The 21,895-nt window shown below is 36.3% G+C and overlaps 1 protein-coding gene across 1 annotated transcript; it reads right to left on the reverse strand.

Annotated features, from left to right (window-relative positions):
• Positions 1-467: 467 nt before the first annotated feature.
• Positions 468-9,640, reverse strand: LOC140140150 (tektin-B1-like). Its single transcript, XM_072162006.1, has 6 exons — positions 9,508-9,640; positions 6,582-7,054; positions 5,951-6,165; positions 4,508-4,730; positions 2,664-2,887; positions 468-2,168 (listed from the first exon to the last, which is right to left on the reverse strand). The coding sequence occupies exons 2-6, from the start codon at positions 7,020-7,022 to the stop codon at positions 1,964-1,966; spliced, it is 1,308 nt and encodes a 435-aa protein (XP_072018107.1). The 5' UTR covers positions 7,023-7,054; positions 9,508-9,640; the 3' UTR covers positions 468-1,963.
• Positions 9,641-21,895: the final 12,255 nt, after the last annotated feature.

Raw genomic sequence — 21,895 nt, forward strand, 5'->3', positions numbered from 1 at the left:
TGTGAATATATTCAAAACGTGCAAAACAAGATGTATTGGAGTAATTCACTACTATACTTTGTGACAATTTCCAAAATTTTCTGATGCTATGCAATTATAGCTTGCCTTTTAGGCTTTAAGGGGTTACTACACCCCTGCCCAATTTTGTGCCTATTTTTGCATTTTTCTCAAAATTTATAGCGCATTAGTAACAAGTAAGATATGAATATTATTGGGGCAAGGGTTACAACTACTGCACTGAAAATTCAGCAACTCAAGGCAAGTAGTTATTGATTTATTGATCAAATACTGGTTTTCCTCATTTTTGACTGTAACTCCACAACTGTTGTCTGTGCTGAAAAAAAATTTCCAGTGCAGTAGTTGTAGTCCTTGCCCCTATAATATACACATCTTTCTTGTCACCAATACGCTATAATTTTTGAGATAAATGCAAAAATAGGCACAAAATTGGCCAGGGGCCCTTAATGTTTTGGATAATAATTTTAAACACCCAAATTTATCAATAATAGTAAATAGTTCGATAAGTTGCATTTTAGTCTTAGTGCAGTGCACAAAATACATGACCACATCAAATAACAATGACATCGAAAAAAAAATGGACGGATAAAGTTATAAATACTTATATATAAAATATGAATTCTGTGGACGGATTATCAATAGTATTAAATTATTAGTCATTTACATAGTACACATGATCTGTTTTGAATTGATAAATATTGTTTCTTTCAATGATGCAAAACAGATCTTAAATTTTATTGTGGTATCAATTGTGTTATAAAGAGAATATGTGAATAATCTTGTAACCATACTGAGTACTCGGACTCCATGTACAGGGTGTATCAAAATGATTGGTACCCATCAATATCCAGGGAGCATGTCCAATATTGCCACATAATATAGGATGACATCCACCTTATTTGTAGATTTATGTTATAAAAGGTCATGAAACTATAGGTTGTCATTTCAAGAGGATCTAATGCTAAATGTGGAAGAAGCATACATTTCATTAGAGAGCAAAGCTGGTGCAATCATTTTGATACACCCTGTAAAATCTGGTTGCCATGCACATCTCAAGTTACATTATTTATGTGATCAGAGATAATTTAACCGCTTTTATGATCATGAAAGTTTGACCAAAACAAATGTCTATTAGTATCTTATAAAAGGAGTACAAAGTTCAGGTAATGGTTTTGATAACACATTTTTCTTTGAATACTTTTTTGTGCATCAAAAACTATTTTAATTTTGGTGAATATTCATGGAAATGTATTCTAATGCTTTATACAGAGTAAAATCAATTTGTTTCATGATATTATCAAAGTGATTTTAATACTATAGGATAGAAAAATATACCAAGTAAATAATTTATGATGCATCTTTTTTATTTGTTACGCTACATGTGTATAACCATTTCAGCTCATCAAATGGTATAATCATTCAATTTTAAGAGCCTATATCTCATATCTTCTAGACATACATGTACAAATTTAGCTCTTTTTAGTTATTTGTTGACATTTTATTTACACCTAGTATCACATGTAAGAAGCGGTATAAACCCATCTACCCTCGGCTTTCACGCATCAATGGTGTTTCTTCTGATGTATAAATTCTCTACCCATTTTGAAGGTTGCTAAGTCTTTCAAATAGTAGCTATAACTAGTCTCATTACCAAATTCTGTCTTAGTTCTCTCAAAATTTTTATGTTCTGCACACCTGTTGGAACCTATAAAGTGACTGTCCCCATTCTTGGGTTCTATATCTCACAAAGTGACTATTTTATGAGTAAAGTTCTCTTCCCAGTTCCCATTTTAAAAGTTGTCATAACAGTATTCTTTTTAAGCTATATACGCTCATAATTCTGTAAATTTTATGTACACCTAATAGCTCCTAATGAACACCCCACCCCACCCAATTAATCAAATGAAACACCCCACCCCACCCACCAAATATCCCCACCCCTATCTCACATCAACAGTGCTTGTTTTGATGTATAAAGTTCTCTATCAGTTTTAAATGATGCTAGGTTCTTAGTGGTCGCTGAAACTGGTCCATTGGTGAGTTTCTGGCGTGTAGCCATGCATTTGTTGTCTAAGTCTAGAGAGTTCTTCTTCAGCTCAAGATCCTGGTTGATGCGGTGAAGTTGCTTCTCCAGGGCGTCGCGGTTATTGCTGTGGGAAGAAAATAACACGGAGACAGGGATTTTAAATCATTATTGGGCAAAATGTATAACATAATTTACATGAATAATAATAAGACATCAAAGAACAATCACTCATGAGAAATCATTGAAAACTTACCGGAGAGGAAGGTAAAGTCCTCAAGTGGCGTTTGGGCCAGAACTGTGTGGAGGTTTGGCCTTTAATCATAATAAGCCTATCAGATTATCAATCTGTTGTTATGATTATCAGACGAATGAATGAGCCAACTAGAAACCCACTTCCGTGTTTGAATCTTGGTATCTATAATGGGTTATTCCAGTTGAAATCCATACACACCTGATGGAAGACATGCCACTTTTAAACTAGGCACTCATTTACATGTAGGTAGCCCCATTTGAAATGTACACTACCTGTGTGGAAGATTAAGGACATGTCTTCCACAGGGGGTGTATGGATTTCAAATGGAATAGCCAAATACATTCTCTAAAAATAGCTGAGACTTACTGTGCATCCTGTAGTTTTTTCTGCAAGGCTTTGATGCTATCTTGTATCTCATTTACCTCACCAACCAGCCCATACTGTGGATTGTCGCGACATAATTCCACATTAGGTCGGTATGTACGGTTCTCTAGTCTGGTCATAGCCAGCTTCAGCGGGTTCTCTTTATCCTTGATGGCCTTCTCAAGATCGCGGATATTCTGTTCTTGTTTGGCGATTTCTTCCTCGGTCTGTATGAGAATGAAAAATACATGATTGAAATAGAAATTGTTACCAGTAACATAACCCAGCAAACAGTAACACACAACATTTTCAGAAACATCTGGAAGTGATGACAAAATATTTTGTAAAACTGTTTGCAAAAATGTATTTTACTTTTCGGCAAATTTTTTATTGCTGTAATGTAAGGCTGGCATTTTCGGTCGGGTAAACGGGTACCCGCCCGAGATTACATTACCCGGGTAGGAAATACCCTCCCCGGGTACCTGAAATTAAAAAAAAAAAAAAAAAAAAAATTTTTTATTTTTTTTAAAAAATTTTTTAAAAATATTTTTATTTACCGGGGGGTAATATTTTTTCGGTTTTGTAGTGTCCCTGGACCTAGACCTAAATGCTAGGATCATTCATGGTTGACCTAAAAAAAAAAAAAAAAAAAAAAAAAAAAAAATTCAAGATATTTTGTTATTTTTAATATGAAAATTGATAATTTGTATTCATGTCATAGTCTATTAATGATTTCAAAATGCATTCAAATTCAATACATTTTGAAATCATTAATAGACTATGACATGAATACAAATTATCAATTTTCATATAAAAAATAACAAAATATCTTGAAATTTTTTTTTTTTTTTTTTTTTTTTTTAGGTCAACCATGAATGATCCTGGCATTTAGGTCTAGGTCCAGAGACACTACAAAAAATAAAAAAACTAAAAAAAAAAAAAAAAAAAAAAAAAAATTTTTTTTTTTTTTATTTTTCAGGTACCCGGTTACCCGCCCCGAAAATTGCGGCGGGTACCCGGGTACAAAATTACCCGAAAATGCCAGGCCTACTGTAATGTCTTTACCAAACATTTTAATGACCTTTATCTAACTTGACATTTAATGTTATCAAAACTTTAAAAAAAAAGTAAAAACATTTTAGTGTTTGCTGGGAATAAGCCCCACTTTGAGGAACGTGTTCTGGGGTTAGGGTATCAACTATCAACTTGAATTTTTGGTTTGGGTGAGGATGAGCTGGCTGCTAGAATTCTGAAAAGATGTCACATTTATATGAAACAAAAAGCCACAAACCAACTTTAGATTTGTTGCACTGGTTTCATCAGACTGTTGCCATGGGAAACCACTAGAGTAGTGGGGAGTATAATATGTGAGTAACAAATGTTTGTTTTTACAAGGTATTGTTCAAAATTAACAAAACCCCCAGTTTAAATTAACATTCCTAATGAACTTGTTCTGAGAAGAAGCCACAAAACAAGTTGCAACATTTTGATGAACAGGAGGGTTTGCATCCCTAGACCTCTGACCAAAAAGCCTAAACTCAGTTTGATGATTTTTTTGTATTAAACCAACCTTGAAACCAGGCGGTGAGTGGCATGATAGAGCCGGCAACTTGTGAAACCGCCCGGCTGATGGCATTTTCCATATACTCGGTCAGTTTTGTGGGGTTCATTATCGAACCCCAACGGTTTTAGCTTGTATTTATATTATTTATTAACATAGGCCTATTTGTTTGTGATATTTCAAGCGTTTTAAAATGTCAAAATAATCCCATTCAGTTACACGGTTGACGATGAAAATTTACTTAATTTAGAGAATGCACGGCGACCACCACCTGCTTGAAACTTACATTTTGTTTCTGCCATTCGTCCTCATCCTTGGCCCTCTCCATTTCATGAATTCTCTTTCTGAGTGCAAACTCTGTGGCTTGTCTTTGTGCTTCAAGATCATTATCTGTCTGATTGATTGTGCTATGTATGGCCTCACGGAGGCGCTGTGAGGATCGCATCTCAGCTTCAGCACGGTCTTTGTTGTAGCGACTGTGGTCTTCCCATGTTTGTGGTGTTACACTCCTGTATGGAAAATAGATCAGAGAAGTTTAACATTGAGTGAAATACCATAATAATGTACCGTGCAAACTTGCAAAGTTGTCCCATTATCCAGCTAACAGAATGAGTACTGGAGGAAATGTGTAATTTCATTACGGGTCAAAAATCCGAGGTTAATTTTGGTGTAAAATGTACCGACAGGAAGATGCACATTGTGGTCAGGTTTATCACACTTCCCCCTATTTTAGCGGCTCTTTTTCGACAAATTAATTTGGTATATTTTTTAAAATGTCAGTTTTCAGAATCCCAACTGCACATCCCAACCCAAAATCAAGAACACGGTCCTTGTGCTGATTATAAAAACATTTCAAGTACCGCATTTTCAATTTTGTCCCACTTCCATCTATTTGATACATGCCTCTTTTCATCATTTAAATATGGTATATTTTCTACGTCAGTATTTAGAATCCGAATTAAGGGCTGGGGTATGAACGTTTGGACAGTATTTATTTTGGGACATTAGAGCACATCAGACATATCGAATTGCATTCTGAATACAAAGAATGTCATTCTGATATCAAAGAATTTTTGAAATTCGCAATTTAATACACATTTTATGGCAAAGCATTAAAAATTGATATTTTTGATATTTAACAGTACTTGAAGTAAACTTTATAAATATGTAGGTGGGATGAAAAGCCGACGATCAATTGAAAATTTTGACCTTTCGTATTGAAGATATGGATTTTTTTCCCAAAACACCAACAAAAATTAGGTCTTTTTGGGAAAAAAATCCATATCTTCAATATGAAAGGTCAAAATTTTCAATTGACTGTCGGCTTTTCCTTCCTGCTACATACACTTTAAGAATATATCATTAGATTTATATAGTTTACTTCGAGGACTGTTATATATCAACATTTTGAAAAATATCACATTTTTATAATTTGTCATGAAATTTGTATTATATTGTGATTTTCAAAAAATGAAAATTATTTGATATCAGAAAGGCGTGCTTCGTATTCAGAATGCAATTCGATAGGTCTAAGGTGCTCTCATGTCCCACAAAAAATACTGTCGAAACGCAATAAACGCTCATTTTAGATCCCTTAAGAACCCCATCCGACAAAAAATCAAGAACAAGAACCTTGTGACTGATTAAAAACATTCAAAGTTCCATGCCTTTTAGTTCCAGTTGAGTTAGATACCAAATTATAGCTATTTTTTTAAAATAGTAAACTTACCCTTTGGGAGTTCTAGTTGGGTTAGGCTGTAAGCAGATATCGGGTGAATTAATGCTCAATTCCTTGCAATATGTATCTATTCCCTTGGCTTCAGTCTTGTCTCTCAGATCAGCCGCTAGTTGCTGACGAGCTTCCTGAAGAAGGCAGAGCTGTTCAAAGGCTTGGGATACCTTCGCTTGCAGTGCATCCTTGATGCCTTCAATGACATCAACTTCCTGGGTGGGCGAAATGGAACATTTCAACAAAGGTTAGTCACAGAATTGCAGTAAGTTTTTGCACTATAGCACCCTCTTTGTCTTCTAGTCATGGGACTATGCTGCCTAGTTTTAGAACTTAAACTTTATGCAGATTTCAGACCTGAAATGAGAAAGGCTTGTAATTGGAGGGATCGAAATAGTGTTAAAAAAATACATAGTCTTAGGCAGGATTTGACGGTTTGGGTGTGTAAATTCAAAAACGTGGGTGTGTAAATTTAAGATTTGTGCACAAATCATAGAATATGGAGTAGGTAAGATGCCATGACTATCATAGTCATGGATAGGCCATGTTGGCAAAAACTGGGTGTATACAAATTTGGGTGTGTAAATCACTCCCTACACAGCTGGCTTTGACTTTAATAAAGAACTGATACTGATAGCGTCTTACCTTTTGCAATTGGCGCACTGGCTTGATCATCGACAACATCAATTTGTCGTCTTCCATCTCTCAGTGTCAGACATTCACTCGCCACATCTAACGGAAGAGCTTTAGCTTCTAGGGCACGTTCCGCAAGATCCTTATCAATCTCCAATTTATTGATCTCTGCGTCGGTATCCGCCAATGTCTTCTCCAATGTTTCGCGCCATTTTTCGATATCATCTATTCTGTTGGATAGCCTAGTTGTGTTGTCGTGTGTCCCCCATTCTGTTTTGTTGTAGGTTTCGTTGCGTAGATGTTTGGAGTCCTCACGGTTGGCGTGTGATCCGTCTCGTAGACGTTCCGCATTAGTTGCTAAGAGATGATTGTTGGTGTGCCAGTCTGATGGAGCAAAATGTGTGACTGGTTTACTCGCTATGTCAGCTCTGATGGACATCTTGGATCAAGTGAATTGTTTATAACACAAATCTGAAAAACAAAAGACAAAAATATATATCTTTTAAACATCAATTGGTGAATAGTTTGTCATGCTGTGTTCATTGAAATTTTGATTGCCAATTTGGTCCCCATTAGGTTTATAGGCCCTAAAAAATTTGTTAAAAAATTTACAACCCTTGCATAATAAGTCAATAATTTTTTTGCCAATGTGGAATGCACCGGTCATGCCTGTTGCGTACATGTTTTGTTGTTTTTTTGCGTTTGGGGGGGGGGAATCGCAATTTTTTTTGTTTTTTGATCCTCCATCGAAACCAATCATCTTCTGTGGCCAGGAACTTGACCAAGTTAAATCACATCCATACCTTGGAGCTAAACTAGAAAGCAGCATGAAGTGGAAAGAACACATAAAAAAGTGACCACAAAAGCCAAGAAAATGAAAGCAGCTGCTTATAAGACACTAGTGAGACCAGTTCTGGAATATACTAGTTGCGTATGGGATTCGAATGTGAAGAAAGACATCAACAGCTTGGAAATGATCCAGAGACGGGCAGCCAGATTCTGTGTCCATAATTTCAAGAGAGAAGCTAGTGGAACTTCCATGCTGGAACACTTGGAATAGTGCACATTGGAAGATCGTAGGAAAAACAGCAGATTGACTTATTCTCAATGGCCTTGTAGGTATAGACAAGACCAACTACCTGGAAGCAGCAGAACAGACTACCTACTATAGCCAAAATAACAAATTCTCGATCATGAAAGGGTGTACCTTCTGCGTCAGCGTACTTTTCATAGAATAACTCGAATCGCGCGACCTGCATGACCGAACCTTGACTAGCAACGACCGTGTGATTGGTCAATTCTCAAAAGCTGTGTTTGCGCCATAAGCGCCGGTCTTTGCGTAGTACGCTCGACGCAAATAACTATGCGTACCCAAGTTGGCTCTCATGATCGAGAATTAAATATTTTGGTGGCGATCCTTTCCTTGAGACCACCCTCGCTATATAGGGACTAAATTATTACTTTTGCATCAAGGTTTACTTTTGCATCAAGGTTAAACAGTTGCCAAACACTTTGAAGTCAAGGTTTAATATATTGAAGGAGGGCAGGGCTTCGATAAGAATTGCGATAAAAACATGGATTTTGGAACAAAATAAAGCTTGTTCGACAAAGTAAAAGGTATGTTTGAATAGCTAAAAACATGTTTAACCTTGATGCGAAAGTTTAATTTGATAAAATCATAATTGTAACCTTATAATTATATAGCTCGGGTGGTCTAAAAGAAAAGATTGCCATTTTGGCTATAGTAGTACAGTACATGGATCGAATCCATGGGTTCCTACAGTCACCCATGGAAAACAGGGTACTGAAAAACACTATACAATGTCCACATCAGCCATGGTTGGTTTTGTTTACATTGCATTAATTCCCTCAGAACAGGCAATACAGATTCCAGACAGATAAAACTTACCTAATATCAGTTTTAGTTGCCCTTAATAACTCCAAATTGACAAGACATTAAATTCTATTTGCTCATTTTCATACCAAAATCAAGGAAAACATGATTTTGTTATTACAAAATAACAGGAAAATCATACAGTTCATTTCTGGTCAATTGCAGCAGGCCACTTGAGATAATCAATATTGGTACTTGAATGGCATGGTTGGTTGGTTGGTTGGTCAGTGACTTCTGCTCATTGTAAGACTGACAGTAGCTGACAGTGTTGTTAACTTGATTGCATAACATTAAGATTGCCAACTTATATCCTTTTGTATTTAATTAAGTTGTCAAATTTATGGATTAGTTACTGTCAAATGAAGTATTTCAGTATTTAATGTCAACAAAACATGCTGCTGCAGAACTCTATGCCTGTGTGTGTGTGTCTGAGCCTGAGGGCCGATGACCGGGCCGATGACACACATTCGATGGGTGTACAGTGAGTATAGAGGGAAACACAAACGTCTGAGAAATGATTTCAATTCATCAAAAAGGATGTTCACCGGCTCTCCTTCTTCCCCCGGACATTCACATTGAGAGTGGAATGAGTTGCCCAAAAGAGCAAACCATTATAAACATGAAGTTCATGAGCAATGGTGATTCAAAATTATTTTTTCAATCATTTTTAGGAATCATGAATTGAAAAACATGAAAATAATTTTGAATCAAAACACCGTCCTAACAAAATAAACCAACATGACCAATAGTACAATAATTATGTTGGTCTCCCGCTATTCATATTAAATTGAAACACCCAAAAGATCGGGCAATTAAAGGTGCAATGTACAAGCAGTAACATTATGAATACAGATTACAGAACATTCATGACATGAATTTGAAAATAGCGAATGTCGTAAAATTTTAAGCTTACTGCCATAACTGCATTTTCACTCACTCAGATGATTCACTCGTTTTTTCACAATAAATTATGACTAGATTTATTTGGATTCAGCATAACAATTTTTACATGCAGCTACAGTTTACTTACGGAAATAAGTCTAAATCCTTGTCAGGTGTTTTGCGTGTGTTTCATCAATTCAAAATTCGATTTTGATTCGCTCGTTCTGCACTGCTCGCTCAGCTGTCTCCGAAAACAACACCCATGTGTTCGTCGCGTAGCAACAACCACTTCGGCCAATTTACTCTATACCACGCGCTGTTATTGGTCAGCTGTCGCAACTATAGGAATTGAGAACCAATCATAAGTAGTGTACTGGTGATTGTCGGCAGTAGCGTGTGGTGGTCCCTTGACAACCGCCACTTCCGTCTGGGTCAAATGTGGGGTCAATAAACTTTTGTGGCGCGCAAAAACTTTTTTACCGCTTGATGAGCTCACATCCTTCTTCTTCTTCTTCTTTTGGTTAAGTCGGTAATTAAGGTGCACAATGTGCATATCACACCAACTGGACATCCCTGGACAAATCTTAACTTTTTCCTGGACAAACCAAACGCGCCGTATAAACCCAGGGCGAATTTGTGGGCTAAATTATAGGCTTTAGGCCTACCTGCAATTTTGGCAGTTCTTTAAATTGGCACATATTTAAAATGACATTTCAGTTCGGGGGCACTGCTAATTCAAATACGTCTCTGATATCAAAGACTCTTCAGTGCCGAGTCACCTGACAGTATCATAATTCAAAGACGTCTCATAAATCACATACTCCCTAGTCTCAAAACCCAGCCGCAAACGATATTGTGAACGTGAACTGGCGCAACGGGAATATTTTTGCGAGTAGGCCTAATCAGCATGATCAGGGTTGTAGCTAGCCCAAGTGCCTGCTAGCTCCTGCTAATTTTACTATCCAATTTATGAATTAAATCGCGGGCTCGGGATACACTCTTTCTAGTGATCGTGAGAAATCGGAGAATGCTAAAAATAAATGTTGCTCTTTTTCATAATTGAGCTTAAATGCTGCATAATAACTTTGCTCCCTCGACGACATTTTGCAGACTTTCAATTCTCCGGACACATCAAAACTGTTTATTGGTTATTTTCGGAGCATATATTTTTTTACAGATTTCCAACTGAGCCGCGAATTTTAGTTTTAGGCCTATATGAACACTCGTGCTCAATAATTCCTCCAATTCAGCCTAAGTTTAGGCTTTTCTGTTTTGCTTGAGGGGGATGTGCTATAATAGGCCTATAGTCATTATATCTATGAAAGATATGCCTATAATTCCTAACAAATTTCCTGCGGATCTGACTTCTGCATGGGTATGAACCTGCTCAATTAGGCCTATATGGATAAATGCAAGTTAGCCTTTTCTTTTTTGACGGAGAAGGGTGCCTGAGGGGGATGTGCTCCCTCAGAAGTTGGAGAATTATTTTCAAAAAGTTATGAAAGGCACAATAAAGTCATTTGGTGTAAAAGTTTACACTTATTATTCGTATTATTTTGGGCATAACAGATTTCAACGGACCCGACTTGTGAGGGGGATATTATCCTCAAACTAAAAGCCAATTGGTGCATCATTTTGCATTAGGCCCCTATTATTAACTTAATTTTCCGATAGCCTATAGGCCATATAACCATGTCATGCATAATATGTATTTTAGAATGGATTTCCAGTGGATGCGACTTCCGTGTCACAAATTTCAAGCATGAACATAAAAAAAATGATGCGCAATGACTCAGAACGTACTCTTCCTCGTTTCTTCTTGTTTTCTTCCTTGTTTTCTTTCCACTTTTCCCCCTTTCGTTTGCCTAACAATCCCCGGATATCATGTGAAATGAGCCTGGGTGGCTGTGGCAAAACAAAATTTTCAACCCAGTTTTGCTAATATTTTGTCCTGATTTTTGTAACATTTTCGTCCCGGTATTGGCAATTATTTTATATAATTATGTTTTCAGTTGTCGGGATATTTCTTTCAATTTTTGGGAAATCAGACCGAAAAAGTAGACCTTTTCCTTTTCCCTCCCTTTTCCGCCCTTCAATTTTTTAGGGGGCACTATACTGCCCCACTGGCTATGTCCAGGCCCGTACGCAGAGTGGGGCCGTGCGGTGGGGCAAAAGTCCTCAAAAAATCCTAATTTGCGACCGTAGCGAGCAAAAAATATGTTTTTATGCTTTTTAGTCAAAAAGGTCCAAAGTTTGTGAAGAAGGTCCACTTTTTACAAAATCGCCCCCTGGAAAAAAAAGAACCACTTTTTCAAAATCAGCACCCCTAAAAAACAACGGGCCTGGCTATGCCACTGCTCTGTCACTCCCCTTCCTCTCCCTCCCTCTCCCTTCACTCTTTCTGTCTCTGTCTCCCTCATTTTTTTTAAGACCCGGGGCTGCAGGCCCCAAAGCCCCACTCCATGGGCAGTGTGCACGCGCCTGGTTTACCGTAATTTGTTGATCTATTTTGAGCCACCTAATCATAACATAACCCTACCCCTATCAATAAAATACAAGTGCAAGAGTCTGAACGTTTCCGTAGGGGCCTACCATTTTTCAAGTCATTTTGAATATATTTTTGAAAAGTTGCCGCAACAATGCGTGCCAAAAATCGCTCCCCTCCCCCTCGTTGACTGGCCAAAAATTCATTGTTCCCTCCTTTTTTGCCTTGCCAAAATATTCACTCCCCCATGACTTGGGATTTTTGTTACTTCAGAACGTTGGATATGGCTCGATTTTGCCAATCTAAGTGTTTTCTGGGACCATTTGTCAGAATTTGCACAGATAGATATGATGTTTGCACAGGCAGATATTTGCTAAACATAGGAAAGCATATTCCGATACAGCCACCTTCTTTCCGATGTGCTGCATTTAGTGCCAAACTGTAAAAAAAGCACGACGTATGTGATATCACAGACCCCCGTATGTGAAATCACTGACCCGTCTTTGATATCAGAGACGTCTTTGAATTAGCAGTGCCCCCGAACTGATTTAGGGAGTGTTCATAAATACTTTTTTTTGGGGGGGGGGGGTGGAAAAGTTGGAACCTCGGACGTCAAAATTTTTTTGATCCCGCTAAAAAAGGGTGGATTTTTCTTTCATCCCCCTTTTATGGTCTAAAATGTTTTTTTTTTTTTTCCCCTTCATGTAGGCCTACTAAAAAAGAAACCAAAAATATACATCATTAACAGTGGCATAGGCCTAGATTTCTTTTTGACATTGGGGTTGAAAATTTCTTGAAGTCCAGTGAATCCAGCACCTTTTGCCGACAAAATAAGTTTATGGTACAAATGCGCGCAAAAATATTTGCCACATTGAAGCTGAACTGGTCAAATATAGTACAAAACCGGAATTAATTTGACCAAATAAGCTCAAATATGGGGTTAATTTTGGTTAGAAACCCATACAGGTGTCAACATCCCCCTATCAAAATATTGGGGGAGGGATTTATCCCCCCATGATCTACCCTTATGTTCATTAACTCATTAGCTAAAAATTACTGTTTGGAGTTATATTACTTATTGGAGTCATAGTGCTACACCCAAATTGTAAAGTGTGCACATTTTGTTGATTTGTAGCTTGAGATTACAAAATCGAATAGTTAACATTTATGCACGCGGAGCGCGCAACAATTTTGGAATGTACATGCCTTCTCGTAGGCATTTTACCCCAGAATTTTACCCTCAAATTTATTTGATCCCCTCCTGTTAAGGACTGAATTTTTTTTGATCCCCCTTTTTAGGACCCAAATTTTTTTGGACCCCCAGTAACCCCCCACCAAAGTATTTATGAACACTCCCTTAGTCAAAATATGCCCTTTGATAATTTATTATAGGGGCCTAGGCTATCCCATTTTGGTGGGGGGGGGGGGGGGCCTGGGGGGCCTCTCCCTAAGAAATGGTGTACAGGGATGCTCTTGGTTTTGAGGTGCATTTTCAGGGTTTTTGGTATATCAATGGGGTGGTTTTGAAGTTGTTTCGGGTATATTGACCCCTTATTTCTGTGATGCATGGTATTGAGATGGGCTGTTGAAAGTTTTTGGGTATATTGATGATATAATGATTGATGGGTCACCATTTCAGTTAAAATGGTATAGAGATGGGCCGGTTAACTGATACAAGCGAGGTAGAGTAATCAGGTGTTTTTTTGCACTACACATGGTCAACATTCTGAAGTCTACTTTTAGCACCCCTGTACAAATATTTTCCAAGAGGCCCCTGTGGTGGGGGTGGGGGCTAAATAAAATTATGGCCAGTATAGGCCTATGGCCTAGCTCCTTTCCAAAGAATTTGACAGCTTCTAAAAATGTGCAAAGGCTGCAATTGAAAGATAATTGGAATCTTAATGCACAGGACCCAAGAGGGGTTCTTGGATTTTGGTTGGATTCTTATTATTATAGTAGTATACTCTGGTTAACAGAATGAAATTAATCACACAGTGGCTTATGGAGCAGACTGCAGTGTATTACACATAATCATACATAACTTGCAAATGCAAAATCTGAATCAACTGAAATGTTGGGAATAAGCTTTTTTCGTGGATATCCACTGAAAATGTCCGATTAAAAATATACTAGGATCACAAAATACCCAGAAGTGGTAAAAAATAGGTATGTGGTATAGTCTATACAGTAGGAAGGTCTATGTCTGAGAATCTGAAATGAACATTATTTTCAAGCAATGGCGATCATGCGTTGTTATAGGCCAAATGGTCACCCAGATTTTACATATATCCTGAAATTTTGGGTCACTTTCAAAAATAGTACAAAATTTTGTTACTTTTTAGGGGGAAGACCAATTCCATACCAAAATTGACTAAGAGGCTTGCCTTTTTTTTTGAAGAGGGTGAGGTCCCTTGTTTTTTGTAATCCCATATCTGAAGATGACAGAGTTTTCATGATTTTAGGTTTAATTTTAGGTGGCCAAGTCGGAGCATCACATTCACATCATAAATAAGAACCTATTTCAGGACTATTTGAGTTGAAATGATGTTCTTTGGGTCATTTTTGAGGCTGTTTAAAGATACAAATTGGCTTATAGGATAGTTGTGGATGATTCAGGTCTGAGCCCCACATTGATTCCATTCAAAGGGTTGTATCTCAAAATTTTAGCTTTCATCGTACACTTTCTGTCAACTTTTATAACTACCTACATAATAGATCTTGGTCTTTAAAGAAAATGTACATGAAGCATCCAGTCACTTCATCCAGTCACTGCGAAAACTGCAGTTAAATAGCTGTCATTTTACACAGTAACGTATATGGATTAGTGGTGTGGACCCTATTACATCAAATCATCAATGAAGTGACACAAATACAAATTGTTTATAAATATTTCATACAAGCTGGCTTTTTAATACTTCTCTAAAAAGTCTAAAAGTAACATACAGTCTGGTAAGAATACATACCAAACTAAAAGAAAGTATAATGAGTTAATACAGTTTAGCCCTGGGGAGTGTGTCATCCATGGATAACACTTTTCAATTTAAGGTATTGTTTTCAATCACTGCCTTGCATCTATCGTCTCATATAATACAGGTGACATCATCATTTTAAGTAAAACAACAAGGTGAAGCTGAGTTGTTTTATGATGTCGTCTGTGTTATATCAGACAATAGATACACAACAGCGTCTAAAAATAATAACTTCATTCTCATTCTTAAACACATAACCAATCCTACATTTTTACAAGGAATTACCTAGGGCTTAGAATCAATCGATCCCGTTGTTGCAATGCGCCTCCGATTGGTTCAAACATTGACTCGCTCAACTGTGTTATATCGTGTCATATCACACGGCTAAGAACTAATAAGATTGCAGGAACTTTCTCAAAAGGTTTAAGAATACTGAATAAAACATGACCTTGATGTAATATCATCCAAGCGGCACAGTTCATATCCCATTGAAAAGTGGTTATCCATTGTGATTACGCACTCCTCCATGGCAGTAGTAACAGTCATTGAGAGTCTACTATTTGCAAATATTGAGGGGTTAATGGAAGGTCCTACCTGCAATAGCTGCCAGGTGTCATAATCAGAGATATGTACAATATAGAATGCAGAAAGGGCCATAGGGCAGCTATTGCTGATAGAACCTTCTTACGCCAAACCCTCGATATGTGGTATGCGTGAGGCTTACCACAGCACCATTTCATTTGAATCGCGTTCCTCCTGATTAATCATGCCACTGGGGGAAACATATTATCTTGAATATCTTCACCAGCGGATTCAGGAGGGCAGACCCGTCTTGAGGGGGGTGCACCCCCGTGGTTGAGTTTTGAAGCTGTCCCTTACCGCGTACACACACGGTTGTTTGATGTATATAGAATTGGCTTCATTATTAACTAAATGCAAACTATAGATGGCGCTATTTATCCTAAATCATATTTCTTTTTTGCAAGGGGTGGGTGATTAATACTGCCATTAAAACAGCTGGAATACGTGAAACAAGCAACAATGAAATTTTATAAACATATTTTATCAAACAATAAAAGGAATTATTTGCATTAAAAGCTTGAAAGAGTAATTTCCAGTAACTAAATAGCGCCACCAATTTTGTCATTAAAAGATACATTTTACATCCGAAAAAGCTTTAAAAATGCTATAAAGGTGAATAATTTTGTAAAAGAAGGAAAATTAAAGTTGAAAATGACTCAAAAGCATCTGTATACATTAGCATGATATCACTTTTAGCTGTTTAAGCCTAAAATTTGGTTGTACATGATGTTTTGTTTGAAAAATTAATAAATGGTCCCATCAAACAACCGTGCACACTGGGCTATTCCAGTTGAAATCCATACACCCCCCCCCCCCCTATGGAAGATGTGACCTTATCTCCCACACAGGGGTGTATATTTCAAATGGAATCACTTCTTCAGGTAACACCATTTGACATTCACACTCCCTATGTGGAAGATTAAGGGCATGTATTCCTTGGGGGAGTATGGATTTCAACTGGAATAGCCCATTAATTGATAGGCTCATTTGTCAAACCCTGCATAGATCCATCACTGATCATGGTAACAATTTATGAACAAAAATATACACAAGACAAATGTATAAATTATGAGGAAAACAAGTCTACTAAATTACATCGTATTTTAGCTTAAATAGAGGTATATAAAAAACATGGTTGTAAAAAAAGTCACCAAAAATCAGGTCAAGTCAAGTGGCTTAACTTTGAGCACGAGTACCATGAAGCAGTGGCGGTGCTACGGGGGGAGGGGGGCTGGGGAGCATGGGGAAAAATGTCCCCAGTCAGAACTCTTGCCCCGCATACTGTTGCCCCCAGTAAAAACCCAAAATTAGGAAAATTTCCACTTTTACAGCAATTTTGCACAAAGTTTGTTGATTTTGCCCCCCCCCCCCCATCACTGCCGTCAAGTCACTCAATTTCCTGTAGCCATATTTTTTTTCAATAAAGGGTTGATTTTCAATGTTTCTTTTTTACAGAAAAAAAAGTGGACCCTTTTTCCCAGATCCACTCACACCCCCTGGCTAAGGCTTTGCTCAATTTAATGTATATGTACAAATTCAATGGCATCAACCCACTAAATAAACACAGCCAAATTAAAAAGTTGCCACTAGTTACATCCCCATTTAATCAGAGTCTGATGAGTTTATGGCAAAATGATTTAAATAATAATTTTCTATACACAATCCTTCGTAATATGTCATATTTAAAATTGCACAAATTTCCAAACAACAGTTCCTATGCTCACAATGATTAAACTTTTGATATCAAATTTGGTATTAACTTTTGAAGGAGAGTGTATAGAAAAGTTGAGATTTTTATACCAGTGGAAACCTCTGGATAAATAAGTTTAAACTATCCATCACAAAGCCCTCAACAAAAGCCCTCATCACAATATTGAATAAAATTCATTCAACACTTTCATACAGATTACAGAAATACTCTGGCTTACAAATTTTACATACTTCACTCTTTTCAAACTTAAATGGTTTTGCAATTATTTCACAAGAACATGATTCATATAGTTATATGATATTACATGTGTCATGTTATTCCCAATTTTTCCATTATTGCTTTCTTCTTAAAATATTATTTTCGTGTAAGGTATTACATTTTGTAGTCGTACTACATGAAGTCGTATTTTTAATGCAATATATAATATTATCAAATGACACTGCGATAATAATACAGACTTTAAATAGATAAATTATAAAATAATGTGGTGTGTTTGTATTAATATATAGTGTATGTGTCCACATAAAGATGCAATAAATTTACAAAGAGGCAAAAACATCAACTTTATAAGCATTTATCAGCCTTAAAAAGGCAGTACATTACGATCCTATATAAATTGTAAAACTTCTGGCAGTTAATTGAAATTTACCGGTACATAAATATTTATTGCAAAGATATCTTTGGCTGATGTGATACATTTAATTAAATCTAAACACACACTAGGATCCACAACATGCTCATCTATCAGGGGCACAGTTCTTAAACCCCAATACATTTATACATTCATTGAATGACCTTTAAAAATTTGGGTACAAAAACTCATCCTCTGCAACTTGAGGTCAAATTTTGCACTATGATTATGTAATTGAGGTTATTAGACTGTGCCATTGGGATGAGGCTATTGTGGTCCATAGCATAGTGACATTATTTCCTTGACAAGCCTCTGAAGTCTGAATACAAGACAACATCCACCTACCACCACCATCCAATACTTGGTACACAGGGTTCGCAGGTTTTTGCTGCAGGTGGAAAAAAACGCAGTTTTAACCATGGTTTTAACTGCTTGGCAAAAACAGTTTTTGCCGGCAAAAATGGCAAAAACTAAAAAAGTGATTTAAAGAACAAGTTATTAAATCAAAAAATTAATTTCCTGAGTATAAAAAGGCCAGATTTTCATCTGATTTTGTAATTATAAGTAACATATTAAGAAATTAAAGGCATGCGTTTTCATTGCCCTTGATGCTCATTTAGCATTTTTAACTGAAATGTGGCATATCAAATTCAAAACTTTTTCATTTTAAGGACTTGATGACACAAAAAATATGTTGAATAATTCATTAAAAGTTGCATGTTTACTGTTTGTGAGCTTTCCGTGTACTTGTTTTAATATTTGAGTGACTATATTTGAGTTTTTGCCAGTTTTTGCCAGTTTAAACCAGGCAAAAACCGGTTTTCGCCAGTTATTGCCACTTTCTCCCTGTTTTTACCGGCAAAAACCGAACCCTGTAAATGGTACAATTGATTCAAATACCATTTGGTATATGACCTCTCTGTCAAAGTCTACTTTGGCCTAGTAATTGGTGGTGAAAAACAGTTCTTGTATACTTCAACCCCCCACCCTTAGCCTCAGAGAATAAAAAACCCAATGCTATAAATTTGCCCCATCAGTAAACCTAAAACCCAAATATTCAATGAAATTTTAAAAATTGGCAGTTTTCCCTGAATTTGCATAATTTTGTAGCTTTTAGCCAGTGATGCCCAAATAAATTCTGAAAATAATACAAACCATTGTGAGCCGTATCATGGAGTGTAGCGACCAAAATGCAGTGCCTCACGGCCGGGGGTCCCTTTTACATACAAAATTGAAATTTTTTAAAGTGATTTTCCCCCCAATTTTTTTTCAAAAATCAACCACAAATGATTGGATTAATTGTAGCACTTGGCTCTAGGTCCAGGGACTCTCCAAATCTGGGGGTGGGGGAATTGCAAATTTTGGAATTTATAAAAATTCAGAAATCCTAATAAATTCGGGAAACAAGCATCGGTTTAAGGGCTGGGGTATGAACGTTTGGACAGTATTTATTTTGGGACATTAGAGCACATCAGACATATCGAATTGCATTCTGAATACGAAGAATGTCATTCTGATATCAAATAATTTTGATTTTTGAAATTCGCAATTTAATACACATTTTATGGCAAATCATTAAAATTGATATTTTTGATATTTAACAGTACTTGAAGTAAACTTAATAAATCTGATGATTTATACTTAAAGTGTATATAGGTGGGATGAAAAGCAGACGAACAATTGAAAATTTTAACATTACGTATAGAAGATATGGATTTTTTATACCAAAACACCAAAAAAAAATTAGGTCTTTTTGGGAAAAAAATCCATATCTTCAATATGAAAGGTCAACATTTTCAATTGACCGTCGGCTTTTCCTCCCTGCTACATACACTTTACGAATATATCATTAGATTTATATAATTTACTTCGAGGACTGTTATATATCAAAAATTTGAAAAATATCAAATTTTTATAATTTGTCATAAAATTTGTACTATATTGTGATTTTAAAAAAATGAAAATTATTTGTTATCAGAATGACATGCTTCGTATTCAGAATGTAATTCGATAGGTCTGAGGTGCTCTCATGTCCCACAAAAAATACTGTCGAAACGCAATACACGCCCATTTTGGATCCCTTAACTACATTGAATCATGCCGCCGCTTGGGTCATTTTTTTACAATGACATAGGGGCAGGTTTTTACAGAAAATCCTTCAATAGGTTGATTCCATGTTTTGAAAAATAATGCACCATTTTGTCTTTTTTGAGTAAAAACTGCACCTACATTTGTAGAAATGGGGTAGGGTGGTACATGTACATCCCGTTAAAAATAATTCAAGTGCTACCTCAAATGTACCTACCTCAGATCCAAGCTAATTAGGGATTAATTAGTAAAATGATCTCTACCATATCCTGTTCCCTACATATAATTAACCAGGTCACCTGTAATCCATATGTGACCTGTTTTGACAAAACCAGGAACAAGTCACATTTTTGACATTTTATGATTTGAATAAAAAATGTGAACACTACACAGTAAAATGATACCAAAATTATATAAAAAGCATCGATACTTCAAGATATGGATAATTTTGTAAATGATACCTTGATTTTTTGCTAAATTTCTATTCTGAGTAATGGGCCAATTTATTAGTTTCCTGTAATTACACAGGATTGAATAGGGATTATCATAGTTAAACTGATAATTATTGATTAAATAAACCTCTATTTAATAAGCACTTTCAATGATTTGAAAGTCCACTTAGTACCACAGTCAAATACCATGAAATTAAGAATTCCAAAATTTGATATTTTTTTTTAATGGTTATGTCATCTTTAAAGGCCTATAACTCAAAAACATGCCTGATCGACTTGTTCCGGGTTCTGTTGGAGCTGGTCACATATTATATGCATTCAGCCCAGGCACGGGTAGCACGAGCACAAAAAATCAATGGGTCCAATTTAATTTTTCTGGACCCTTTGGTACCTGCAAAACCAACATTTAAGGGGTCCAATGAGAATTTAAGGAGTCGACCTGTCCGAAATTCTAAACTTTGGAACTTGTCAAATATTCCAGTGAAATTATTAGTGTCGGTGGCCTATGGTGATTTGGAAGATTTACTGATCTTTTTATTTTTTACTTTTGATCGACGATTCTTATACTGATTTACGCCTCCGTGCATCGTAAAACTAAGAAGTCCAAACAGTTTTTATTGTACCCTTTGGTCACTTTCAACTTGTGATTTAAGGAGTCCAAAATGGCCAAAATAAGGAGTCCCTGGACGAGCAAACTCCTTAAATGCGACCCCTGAGGCCAGGTCAGATTCAAGTCACACCAACAACATCCTTCCTTGGGGTAGAAACCCATGTGGTACAATGGGTTATTCCCATTGAAATCCACACTACCCCTGTGGAAGATTTGGGAAATATCTTCCACAGAGGGAGTATATTTTTCAAATGTAACTGGTCAGGGTTCATCATTTGCCTGAAACATGTTCTGTTTAGATGTTATGAACAAAAAAAGGGAGAGCCTCATTCCCTATAGTTAGGTATATCACCTCAAAAATAATCGCAGCAGAAACGCGTTATTTAATGTTCCTACATTATTAAGCTTTATTAAAGCATCAAAATCAAAAACAGAATTGAAATCGGTGAATGCATTGTGATGTAATGTCAATTTAAAGATGCTCGTAGATGGAATGAAATCCTGCCACAAATGGCTGTAATGACAAAATTGGCACATTTCGAGATTTTGAAGGTTTATTTGGACGCTTGCTTGGAAAAACAGCGTTAATTTAAATAGCACATGTTAAATGCCTATCTTTCCTGACTTCGTTACAGAAAACAAAATTAAAAAATCCATCATTGAATAATTATAATAAATTAATCAAATATACTATTTTAGCCATTCGGCCAATCTGCAGACAAATTAAATCTCAAAAAATGACTAAGTTCAGCTTATTAATATGCAAAATTGATGCCAATAGAAAACCGTACATGATATAAAGGTGCGGTTTTTTTGCACACATATGTATACAAAGTTCTTTCAATTGATGACAAAAAATACACAAAAAGTAATTAATTATGCAAATTAGGTAATTACAGCTAATTATGTATTTATGATATTATTATGCAAATTAGGCATGAGTAATTTTGGTTTTTTTTTCAATATTTAATGAATGTCTGTTCATTTATCATAAATCTTTTAAGTATG

This window comes from Amphiura filiformis, chromosome 18, assembly GCF_039555335.1.
Source record: "Amphiura filiformis chromosome 18, Afil_fr2py, whole genome shotgun sequence".
NCBI lineage: Eukaryota > Metazoa > Echinodermata > Ophiuroidea > Amphilepidida > Amphiuridae > Amphiura > Amphiura filiformis.

What these genes read in the sequence shown, in the direction of transcription:
- LOC140140150 (XM_072162006.1), bottom strand. Translation starts at nt 7,022, where the DNA reads ATGTCCATCAGAGCTGACATAGCGAGTAAACCAGTCACACATTTTGCT. An exon ending in CCAACTAGAACTCCCAAAGG is followed by an intron (nt 4,731 to 5,950) that starts GTAAGTTTACTA and finishes TTTTCCATACAG; the next exon opens with GAGTGTAACACCACAAACAT. An exon ending in AAAAAACTACAGGATGCACA is followed by an intron (nt 2,169 to 2,663) that starts GTAAGTCTCAGC and finishes TTCTTCCCACAG; the next exon opens with CAATAACCGCGACGCCCTGG.